This window comes from Tasmannia lanceolata, unplaced genomic scaffold (genome assembly GCF_043159265.1).
Source record: "Tasmannia lanceolata isolate RefF3 unplaced genomic scaffold, GAP_Taslan_0.1 ptg000023l, whole genome shotgun sequence".
Classification (NCBI taxonomy): domain Eukaryota; kingdom Viridiplantae; phylum Streptophyta; class Magnoliopsida; order Canellales; family Winteraceae; genus Tasmannia; species Tasmannia lanceolata.
This window is the reverse complement of record NW_027518700.1, coordinates 13617035-13628892: the sequence shown is the minus strand read 5'-3', so window position 1 is coordinate 13628892 and position 11858 is coordinate 13617035. Positions and strand designations below refer to the sequence as shown.

Here is an 11858-nt window from a genome sequence, read left to right as displayed (position 1 = left end):
TGGAAGTCTTTCACGCTTCAGAGAGTTCTAAAGAAGGGCAGGCATCTTTCGGCAGATTTGAACATAAACCTGCTAAGGGCTGCGATCCTGCCGGTAAGTCTTTGTACATCTCTAACTTCCTTCGGTGCCGTCATTTCTAAAAGTGCATTTATTTTTTTGGGATTGGCCTCAATTCCTTGCTGACTAACCATGAAGCCTAGGAACTTCCCGGAAGTAACCCCAAAAGCACACTTGGCGGGATTCAGTTTCATTCAGTTTCATCGGAGCACAGCGAAGGCTTCTTCAAGGTCGGCGATGTGGTCCTGTGCTTTGAGGCTTTTGACGAGCATGTCGTCGACATATAATTCCATGTTCTTCCTGATTTGTTCGGCAAATATTTTATTGACGAGGCGTTGGTACGTGGCGCCAGCGTTTTTGAGGCCGAAAGGCATGACTTCGTAACAAAACAATCCTTGGTCGGTGACGAAGAAAGTTTTTGGAATATCGGGACCGTACATCTGAATTTTTTGTACCCGGAGAAGGCGTCCATGAAGCTTAGCATCTCATGCCATGTGGTGGCATCAATGAGGTGATCGATCCTTGGTAACGGGTAACAATCCTTGGGGCACACTTTTTTGAGATCCGTGAAATCAATGCAGATTCACCACTTGCCGTTGGATTTCTTAACCATCACAACGTTAGCGAGCCACTCCGGGTAGCAAATCTCTCTGATGAATTTGGCATCGAGGAGTTGGTCTACTTCTTCCTTGATGTGCTTCTTTCTTTTGACGGCGAAATTGCGTTTCTTTTGTTTGACTGGCTTGGAGTTTGGATCCACATTTAATCTGTGGACCGCAACATCAGAGGGAATTCCCTGCATATCGGAGGCGGACTAGGCGAAGATATCCTTGTTAGTTTTTAAGAAATTGACAAGGTCGGATCTAAGCTTACCTGACAGGAGTGAACCTATTTGGACGTTTTGATCATCGGCACCGGGGAACAGAGGAATTTCGTAAGTTCCTATACTGGTTCTCCCTATTTTACCTCAACTCTAGGGTCGGTACCGCCCATAGAGAAGGTTTCTTTGGCGGCCTTTTTTTTTCAACAGGGCGGCGTAACATTCGCGGGCTTTCTCTTGGTCGCCGATACCTCTCCTACGCCAAGTTTTGTAGGAAACTTTATTTTCAGGTGGGCAGTGGAAACCACTGCCCCCAATTCGTTCAACGCTAGCCTTTCGATGATTCCATTGTAAGTGGAAGGGACGCGAACTACCACAAAAGTCTGCATGATGGTACGCTGGTTCATATGAGCACCAAATGTTACAGGGAGTTTGATTTTGCCTCGTACCTTGACTTCTCCTCCGGAGAATTCGAAGATGGACCAGTCAACAGGTTCCAGCCTATCACTACTAATGTCCATTTCGGCGACTGAACTCCCCGTGTATATCAAGATTCGCCCCATGTTACAGGTAGCGATGGTGAGTCGAACTACCACAGCGTCATCATGTTGTCGATCTATGGTTCCATAATCTGCTTCGGTGAAGTTGATAGGCACACTGGTACTTGGGCCAATCCTTGTCTTCTTGGAGGGATTTTCCAAGGAGTTGACTTGTCCCTCATAAAGATCGCGTCCTTCGTCAGTCGGTCCTCCGGACGCCCGGCATCCATAAATGGTGTCAATATTTCTGGTGATCTTTGGTGCTTCCTCCTAATCTGAGGCTCTCTGCCGACTACTTTCTGCATGGTGGTTTGGTGAGCGATGATGTTCATCCGGCCAGTGAACTTCGGATTGGGGTCGTTGCTGATTCCTTGGGGGGTTCTGAAGGTAACGGTCAATCCTTCCTAGGCCCGCAAGTCTTTCGATTTCGTTCTTCAGATGATAACAATTGTCGGTGGTGTGCCCATGATCTTGGTGAAAACGATAATATTTGTTAGTGCTTTTACTTTTTTCCGAGTTTCTCATTCTTTCGGGCCAGTTTATGGGTTCTCTATCACAAATTTCATATAAGATATTTGAGATGGTGTTATTCAATGGAGTGTAGTTGACTCAGTCAAACTAGGGATTTGGGGTGCGACGATTCTGTCATTCATTGTGTATCTCCTGCTTATGACTCGGTAGCGCCCTATAGTCGTCCTTTCGCTTTTCGGTTCCTCGAGTGGTCTCCAACTCCCTTTCCATGGCAAATGATTCCTCATTATTGATGTATCTGTCCGTCGTGGCCATGAGTTCTTGGAGGTCACGAGGGGGATTCACGTTCATGGCGACCTTCATGTCCCTGTCGCGGATGGCATGATGGAGTGCAGCGCGAACCATATCGAAGTTTGGTTCGTTAATTTGGTGGAGTTCCACTCGGAACCGGCCGATAAACTTCCGCAATGTTTCGTCCTTTCCTTGTCCCAAAGCCAGGAGAGCGTCGGCCGGTGTCCTTTGGGGCCGACTATTAATGAAGTAAGCGACAAACTCCTTTCCCAGCTCGTGAAATGACTCGATGGAGTTGGGCCTTAATCGACTGAACCAATTGCTAGCGTCTTTCTTCAGGTCGGCGGAAAAGGCTTTGCACATCGTTGCGTCTTAAGCGTTCCTGATTACCATTGCACGGTGATAGGTTCAGAGGAACTCAAGAGGGTCCGATGTCCCGTCATAGAGGTCCAACCGAGGCATGTCCGAATTCGTGGTGACGATGGCATTGGCGATTCTTGGGGCAAACGAGGAAGCGATCTCGCTATCCCATTCTGCCAAGAGGTCCAGGTCTCACTTGTCTTCATCTGCTGTTGAAGTTCTCTTATCTGATGCTGGAGTTCAGCCATGATGGCAGGGTTTTCTTCTGTTTGGATATTTTTTGTTGGGCTTCTTATTTGCGAAGGTATCTGATTCTCATTTCGGTGGGCAAGGTTCGTCCGTTCCATCATCGAGTTGTCACCTCTTTGATGCCGACCATCACGGCGATGGTCGTGTGATGGGCTGGTGATTGAGGCAGAACCTTGCTGACGTTGATGGGGTCTTTGACTCATTCTGAGGATCCTTGCTCCTCTGAAACCTCGACGGGATGAGTTCCTTTCCCCAGAGGATTTATAGGTAGAAGTAGCACTACCGGCTGAGAAGGGAACCTTTGGAGTACCTGCTGGAGGGCAACTGTAACATGTCCGAGTTGCTGCGTGAGTTGGTTGAAGGTGGTCATTATTACCAGAGTGTCTCCGGAGGTGACCATCTCTTCCATCTCCTCAGGTGGTCCGTGGTCTCGTTGGCTTGCTTGGCTTCTTGTCACCATTCCACCGTTAAGTTGGGAGGTAGCTTTTGACTTTGACATAACGGGTCCCACAGATAGCGCCAATCTGATGACGCCCAGAATCTGACTGCACGAACTAGCTTCGCAGAACCTGTAATCCTGCGCTCACAGAAAAAGCATCAGTGGGCCCAGAGTTGTAGCTCCGGATGGCCACTTCGACACTCAAGTCAAAGACCGGCAATCACAGAAAATGGACGAGGAATGGGAGAGGGCTAAGTCAAGTTACCAGACCAAAAAAGAGGAGAGGGAGAGTTGAATGCCTTGCTTGAGTGCGTAGTCCCCTTTTTATAGGGGTGGAGATCCATGATCTTGAAGATATCAATCTTGCCTTCCCATAATCTGATGACGATCTGATGACACCAATCTGATGACGTCCAGAACATGACTGCACGAACTAGCTTCGCAGAACTTGTAATCCTACGCTCACAAAAAAAAGCATCAGTGGGCCCGGAGTTGTGGCTCCGGACGGCCACTTCGACACTCAAGTCAGAGGCGGGCAATCACAGACAATGGACGGGGAATGGGAGAGGGAGAGTTGAATGCCTTGCTTGAGTGCGTAGCCCCCTTTTTATAGGCATGGAGATCCATGATCTTGAAGATATCAATCTTGCCTTCGCAGAATCTGATGACGATCTGATGACACCAATCTGATGACGTCCAGAATCTGACTGCACGAACTAGCTTCGCAGAACCTGTAATCTTGCGCTCACAAAAAAAAGCATCAGTGGGCCCGGAGTTGTGGCTCCGGACGGCCACTTCGACACTCAGGTCAGAGGCGGGCAATCACAGACAATGGACGGGGAATGGGAGAGAGCTAAGTCAAGTTACCAGACCAAAAAAGAGGAGAGGGAGAGTTGAATGCCTTGCTTGAGTGCGTAGCCCCCTTTTTATAGAGGTGGAGATCCATGATCTTGAAGATATCAATCTTGCCTTTGATTTTGCCCACGTAAAGCGTGATGGCCGGTGAATAAGATTGTGTAGAAATCAATCATATCCTGGATTTTGCCCACGGGGAGCGTGATGGCTAGCAAATACAATCGTGGAGATCTGATTTCCGATGATTTTGGGTGGAGATCGTGGGTGATGACTTAGGCGGGATATTTTGAATTCAAAAGCCGCGCCTTACACGCAACGGCCGTCAGGATTTTCTGTTTGGGGGCGGGATCCCTGTGATTGTGCTTGATTCTCTTAGTAGTTCGGTACCGCTCAAGGGAGGAGTATCAAGGAAACCCAATCAATGCTCGTTACCGAGTGTTTCTGCGGGGGCTGTATTTGATACAATTGAGTGGTGAAGGGGATTGAGGGTCCGTGATGGATATACCGATTTTACCCCTAACAAAACCCTAATTCATCATCTCTTCGGTCCATATATTCATCTGCAGTTTTTTATTATATATTCATATGAAGATTTTTTCTTATCTTTTTCCGTCTACCAGTGATTTCCTGCAACAAGACACCTGAAGAATTTTGATAAGTATTCTTAACCATCATCTTATATATGAGCAATTAAGTTGTGTAATGATTTTCTTTGCTTCGGATCTGTGATATTTATGGATCTACTGCTTTGAGGATTCTTTGGTTGAATTGCTTTGATCAAATGTTATTTGATTTGAACTATGGCAGCTCCTAATCCCATTGATTGTTGTTTTATGTTGCAATCATGCTAGAGCCATATTCTGTTGTTCTTATTTGCTTTTTGATAAGGCCCTGTTTGTTTTGGATTATAACATCAGATTGTAGAGTCCCCGACCAATTATTGGACTCAAATTTAATGCAATTTTTTAATCAGTTGGGGACTCCACAATCGGTTGTCATAATCTAAAACAAACAGGCCCTAAGTATTCTTGACCATCATCTGATGTATGAGAAATTAAGTTGTATAATTTGTGGATGGTATTAGTGATTTTGCCTGCATAAATTTGTAACTTGCAGTGCTTGGGCCAACACACTATATGGATGTGTGATATTGCTTGGATAGATATAATCTATCAGGGGAAGGCAAAACGACTAAAAGGATTAATGTTACTCTCTTGATCTTTATTGCTATTTAGGTTTTTGAAACGTAGTTTTTTTTTCTCTTCTATCTAACAAATAAGCTTTTTACCACTTTTTCAAATGTTTTTTTTTTTTTTTTTTGAAATGGTGACTTTTTCACATGTATTAAATTGAATTGATCTTAGTCTTTGGTACTTTTTTTCCTAGAAGCCCGAGTCTTGAATATAGAGTGTTTATGATATTATGCTTTTTTCCATTACTTTTCATTTTGGATGCATTGGAAGTTGTTTTCCTTTTAGTTTTCTATGAAATAACATGATCCAATTTACCTGTCTGAACCTATATATGATGTCAACTAAACTATGTACCTTATGAATATTGTTTGGGTCAAGTTGAAAAGGACTGGCCTTGCAATAAGTTCTTTCTCATCCGTAAATTCCTCAACATCTTTGGTCTTCATATCTAAATGAATGTCTAGAAAAACAATTCATTTCCAGTATCTAAATGAATTTTCACATATATAGTTAATAAAAGGGAAGTTCATTTTTGTTGATATAACAATTAGTCAACCCTTATAGTTCTAGCGATTCTGCGATATTCTAAATGATTTACAACCCGACCCGTCAATCAGAGTCGACGTGGGTGCACCATGTGGCACTCCTTCTATTCCCCATTTCCTTTCCTCTTAGGATTCTCGAATTGAAATCTTTTATTCAAACTCTAATCTCCAATAGACAAATTTGTAGAATTCTTTAAAAGGATATACATTTCCTTCCGGATTTGTCTCAATTGGAGGTATCACTATATACGTTTCCAAATCACCATTTTTGCTATGAATTCCCGTATATTAACAAATCACATAATCAAAATTTGTTTTTTTCTCCGTAGTATCCTATTTCACAAGATAGAAGCTGCCTTTTCTCAAAGTTTCCCATATATTAGGAAATCACAAAAGATAGAAGCTGCTTTTTCTCCTTCCACCACTTCAAGAATTTATCACATTCTCAAATTATTTTTAAATATGGCTATATTTATGCAAAACAACAATACAACGATTTGCCCACCTATCTTAATACGATTTTAATAGCGCAACTATTAACAGCAACTCTTTCCAAAACGATTTGGGTTTCTTATTCTACATCTCTCTCTTTAACTCACTCTTTTGTTAACTTTCTTATTTTTCTTCTTCCCTCAGCCATCAACCTTATTCTACGACTCCATCCCTCTGCCACTCTCTTTTAACTCTCTTAATCTTCATCTCCCACTTCCCCTTCCTATTTTAGATCTCTCACCCGGAAGTCTCTTAATCTGCATCGCACAGGTTTCTCACTTTTCTTCCTCGCTTGCAGCCACACTTCAAAAGCCACTGCATCGCAGCCACGAATAGAGGCTCTTCGCCCCTTCGCGTGAAGGAAGTGGTTCCAGTTCTGCCTTGCCATATTTCATGGCCTGTGTGTTATCTCCAGTGTGCCATCAATCTCTTCTTGTCTTTTGTCAGATCCGTCTCTCCTCATGCCGGTTTGGTCGAGTGGAAATGGGCTTGCTTTTATGGCAATGAAGCTCGTATTGGAATGAAACCAACGAGGTTGGAGGGAGAAGATGAGTTTCAAGAGAAGAAGATTATTCTCTTGATGTCAAACACACAAAGAAAGTAACCCAAGTTGTTGTGCTACTCAAAACCCTTCAAATTTCACTAAAAGAACTTACAAATGAAGAAGATACAAGGTCTAAATCTTAGCTCTCATTACAAATCCGAAATTAACTTTTCTTAATTACTATTAGCTTTCCTAAGCACCACTAACACACTATTACATGAAAAGTAAATGACTAGCACAATTCCAAAGCACAAACATAGTCCCTAGGCCATTAAATGCCACAAAGGAGATTTCCAATGTGGTCAAGTCTTGTCTTCCAAGCCAAGAAAGTCAAGTGGATAGATGATCAAGATCAAGTGGTCAAGATTAAATTTCCAACAGCCCCCCTTAAGCTAGACCACTACAATACCGAGTTTTGCCTTCATCTTGATGAATGTATCTCATCTTGATGAATGTATCGGTCTTCAAAGCCTTTGTAAAAATATCTGCAACTTGATCTTGAGTCTTGCAAAAACGAACGTTGACAACTCTATCATTTACCAAGTCTCGAATGAAATGATACTTGATCCTTATGTGCTTGCTTTTGTCATGAAAAACTGGATTCTTTGTGAGTGAAATCGCCGAACTATTATTACAAAATAAACCCGTGCCACCTTGTTGCAGATGTTTGAGTTCTTCTAATATCCATCGTAGCCAAAGAACTCGACAACCCGCCGAATGAAACGTACTCCGCTTTTGCCGTAGAAAGAGCAACAACCGATTGCTTCTTTGATGCCCATGAAATTACACCTGAACCAATGTTAAAAACATAGCCAGAAGTACTCTTGCTATCATCAACACTTCCGCCCCAATCACTATCACAATAACCAATCAAACTTGAATCTTTAACTCTTCCATAACGTATCCCATGATCAACCGTTCCACTTACATACCTTAGGATTCTTTTACCGGCTTTCCAATGACTTCTTTTTGGTGATTCCATAAATCTACTAATCATACTCACAGCAAACATAAGATCCGGTCTTGTAGCTGTCAAGTACATGAGACTACCAACAAGACTTCTATAAAGAGTTGCATCAACTCTTTTCTCATCCTCATTCTTGCATAGTTTCAAACCAACTTCCATAGGTGTGCTAAGATGTGTAGCACATTCCATTCTAAACCTCTTTAGTAAAACCTTTGCATACTTTCCTCTCTTTGGTTGACCTCAATACCAAGAAAGAAATGGAGAAGACCCATGTCAGTCATCTCAAATTCTTGCATCATATTTCTTTTGAATTCTTCACACATACTTGAACTATTGCCGGTAAAAAATTAAATCATCAACATATAAGCAAACAATCAAAAGCTCACCTTTAGTGTTCTCTTTGATGTAGAGGGTGTGTTCATAAGGACATATTTTAAAACAATTCTTCATGAAATATCCGTCAATGCGACTATACCATGCCCTTGGTGCTTGTTTTAAGCCATATAAAGCCTTCTTCAATCGGCACACTTTGCTTTCTTCACCTTTCTTCACATAACCTGGAGGTTGATCAACGTACACCTCCTCTTCAAGAAACCAATTTAAGAATGCCGATTTGACATCCATTTGATAAACCTTCCAACTATTTTGTGCCGCCAAAGCTAGAACCATACGAATTGTCTCAAGACGAGCAACGGGAGCAAACACTTGTTTGTAATCAATGACATACCTTTTCTTGTAGCCTTTTACAACTAAGCGAGCTTTATACTTTTCAACTTCACCACTTGCATTCAACTTTGTCTTGTAAACCCACTTCACACCGATAGTCTTTTGCCCATTTGGAAGCTCCGTTAGCTCCCAAGTATTGTTCCTTTGGATTGAACACATTTCTTGATTCATTGTTTGCTTCCACTTTTCTTCTTGACATGCCTCCTCAAAACTAATCGGATCGGCATCGGCAAACAAAGCAAAATTTGCCAACTCTTCATCGGTAATTCTTCTAGACTTTTCAAAAATTTCTCTTACGCTTTTCGTCTTCCTTTGAGGAGAGTCGGGGATTGTTGAAGACGGTGAAGATGATGGAGCCGAAGAAGATGGAGAAGAATATGGAGTGATAGGAGGAGACATATCCTTTTCATTTTCTTCAATTCCACCATCATGGGTATCTTTGCTTTCATCCACATCTACCAAAACTTCTTTCTTCTTCTCACTTTGATTCTAATTCCAACATTCTTCTTCATTGAACTTCACATCCCTGCTTATGACAATCTTCTTAGTCATGGGATTGAACAACTTGTACGATTTTGAACTTTCACTATATCCAACAAGGATACATATTTCAAATTTATCATCCAACTTTCTTCTTGTTTCATCCGGCAAATGAGAGTAGGCAATACTACCAAAAATTCTCAAGTGAGAAACACAAGGCTTATGACCACTCCAAGCTTCTTGAGGAGTAATACCTTGAACACTTTTTTATGATGCCCGATTCAAGAGATAAATGGCACATGCAACGGCTTCCACCCAAAACATATTAGGCATCCCTTTAGCTTTCAGCATACTTCTAGCCAATTCCATAATCGTCCGGTTCTTCCTTTCGGCAACCCCGTTTTGTTGAGGTGTGTACCGAGTGGTTAGTTGATGCCGAATCGCATTCTCTTTCAAGAAATTCTCAAACTCATGAGAAACATATTCACCACCTCTATCGGAATACAAAGTTTTCAACATGAAGCCACTTTGCTTTTCAACCAAGCTCTTAAAAATTTTAAAGCATCCAAAGACTTCTGATTTTTCTTTAAGAAAATAAACCCATGTCTATCTACTATAATCATCAATAAGGTGAGAAAATATCGATTACTTCCAATGGATGTTGTTTGCATAGGCCCGCATAAATCCGAATGCACTAGCTCAAGAGGATTTGATGCCCTCCATGCCTTTCCAATGGGAAAAGAGTCTCTTCCAAGTGCACATCCTTCACACACTTGATCTTGGCGGTCGATGTTCGGCATGCCTCTCACCATATGCTTCTTGTTCATGAGAGATAAAGTGCTAAAATATCTTTGACAATAGTGTTGAAGCAAGGAAAAGCTTCACTTTGAAACTTTAGAGGAAACATCTTGTTTTGAGTCATTCTCGCCTTGGTTATGAGAACATGATTCTTGTCTTTGATTTCACATACATCTTCCTTGAAATGAACATCGTGCCTTTTCATTAGAAGTTGTCCAACACTCAAGAGATTGTGCATTAGACCGGGAACATAGAAAACATTGGAGATGCGCTTGACACCTTTCTTTGTTTGAACAGGAATATCACCGTTTCCCCTTACGGAAAGCTTCTTATCATCACCCGTTCAAACTTCACTTTGGAGAGATTCATCCAACTTTACAAATACGCCTTTGTTATCGGTCATGTGGTTACTACAACCACTATCAAGATACCACGTCTCTTCAAGAGCCACTTCTTGCACATTACAAGCAAGAAAAAGTGTGTCTTCTTCTTTACTTTATTATTTCTCATGCATGAAGGTGGAGTCTTTCTTGCTTTCTTCCGCAATCTTCTTTCTACAATACTTCATGGTATGACCAAACTTTTGACAATAATAGCATTGAATTTGGGATAGAGGTCTTCCTCTCCCTCTTCCTCTTGTAGAAGAACCACTTTCATCTTTTTCATATTCTTGATTTCTTTCTCCACCATTTCTCCCTCTTTCACGAAAAGAATTTCTTCCTCTTCCCCTTCCGCTTCCTCTAGAGTCACCCCTAAAAAAGAATTGAGTTTGAAAAGCTTGTTCTAGAGGAGAAAAATCAAATTGCTTCATTCGTAGTTCATGGGATTGGAGCGATTCCAATAAACTTTCTAAGGATAAAGTAGTTAAATCCTTGGATTCTTCAATCGTAATGACAATATACTCAAATTTTCGAGTCTAACTTGTAAGTATTTTCTCCACAATCCGTCGATCTTAAATATCTTCATCATTTATTCTCAATTGATTCACAAGAGAAATAACACGATTGTAAAAATCTTCAACCGATTCTGAATCTTTCATCCTTAATGCATCAAACACACATCTAAGGGTTTGTAATCTTACCAATTTTACTTTGTCTTCTCCTTTGTATGATGTATAGAGTGTATCACACGCTTCTTTTGCCGTAGTCACCGATGAAATTCGTTCAAAGATGACTTCATCCACCGCTTGATAGATAAAGAACAAAGCCTTCTTGTCTTTCTTCCGATTGTCTTTCAACTCATTGAGTTGTTGTGGAGTGAGAGCCGCTTGATCCTCCGGTTCTTCAACGCCAGTCTCAACAATATCCCATAGATCTTGAGATCCATACAACACCTTCATTTGAATGCTCCATTGGTTGTAGTTCTTGCCATTGAATCGAAGAAGTTGAGGTTGCAACATATTGGAAGCCATGATCAACTTTCAACCTGGCTCTGATACCACTTTGTTGGAATGAAACCAACGAGATTGGAGGGAGAAGATGAGTTTCAAGAGAAGAAGATTGTTCTCTTGATATCAAACACACAAAGAAAGTAACCCAAGTTGTTGTACTACTCAAAACCCTTCAAATTTCACTAAACGAACTTACAAATGAAGAAGATACAAGGTCTAAATCTTAGCCCTCATTACAAATCCGAAATTACCTTCTCTTAATTACTATTAGCTTTCCTAAGCACCACAAATACACTATTACATGAAAAGTAAATGACTAGCACAATTCCAAAACACAAAACATAGTTCATAGGCCATTAAATACCACAAAGGAGATTTCCAATATAGTCAAGTCTTGTCTTCCAAGCCAAGAAAGTCAAGTGGACAGATGATCAAGATCAAGTGATCAAGATTAAATTTCCAACAGCTCAGCTGAGTCATTAGAGATGGCGATAATGATGGTACCCCTTGCTCTCTACTATATCATCACTATCTAGCCAAGCCCTTAGATTTCGAAAATAACAAAAAGTAAATTTTTGTTGCATGCTTATCTTTTGTTCACCTAAGCATCTGTTTATTAGTATCAATGTTTATATTTTATGG

The 11858-nt window shown here is 41.3% G+C and overlaps 2 protein-coding genes and 1 pseudogene across 2 annotated transcripts; all 3 read right to left on the bottom strand.

Moving 5' to 3' along the window:
* Positions 1 to 1080: 1080 nt before the first annotated feature.
* LOC143855824 (uncharacterized) lies at positions 1081 to 1440 on the bottom strand. Its single transcript, XM_077365881.1, has one exon. It carries the CDS (start codon positions 1438 to 1440, stop codon positions 1081 to 1083), a length of 360 nt encoding a protein of 119 aa, XP_077221996.1.
* A 621-nt stretch (positions 1441 to 2061) lies between these two features.
* On the bottom strand, positions 2062 to 2541 carry LOC143855823 (uncharacterized). Its single transcript, XM_077365880.1, has one exon. The coding sequence runs from the start codon at positions 2539 to 2541 to the stop codon at positions 2062 to 2064; it is 480 nt and encodes a 159-aa protein (XP_077221995.1).
* Positions 2542 to 7486: 4945 nt separating this feature from the next.
* On the bottom strand, positions 7487 to 8011 carry LOC143855822 (secreted RxLR effector protein 161 pseudogene; annotated as a pseudogene).
* Positions 8012 to 11858: the final 3847 nt, after the last annotated feature.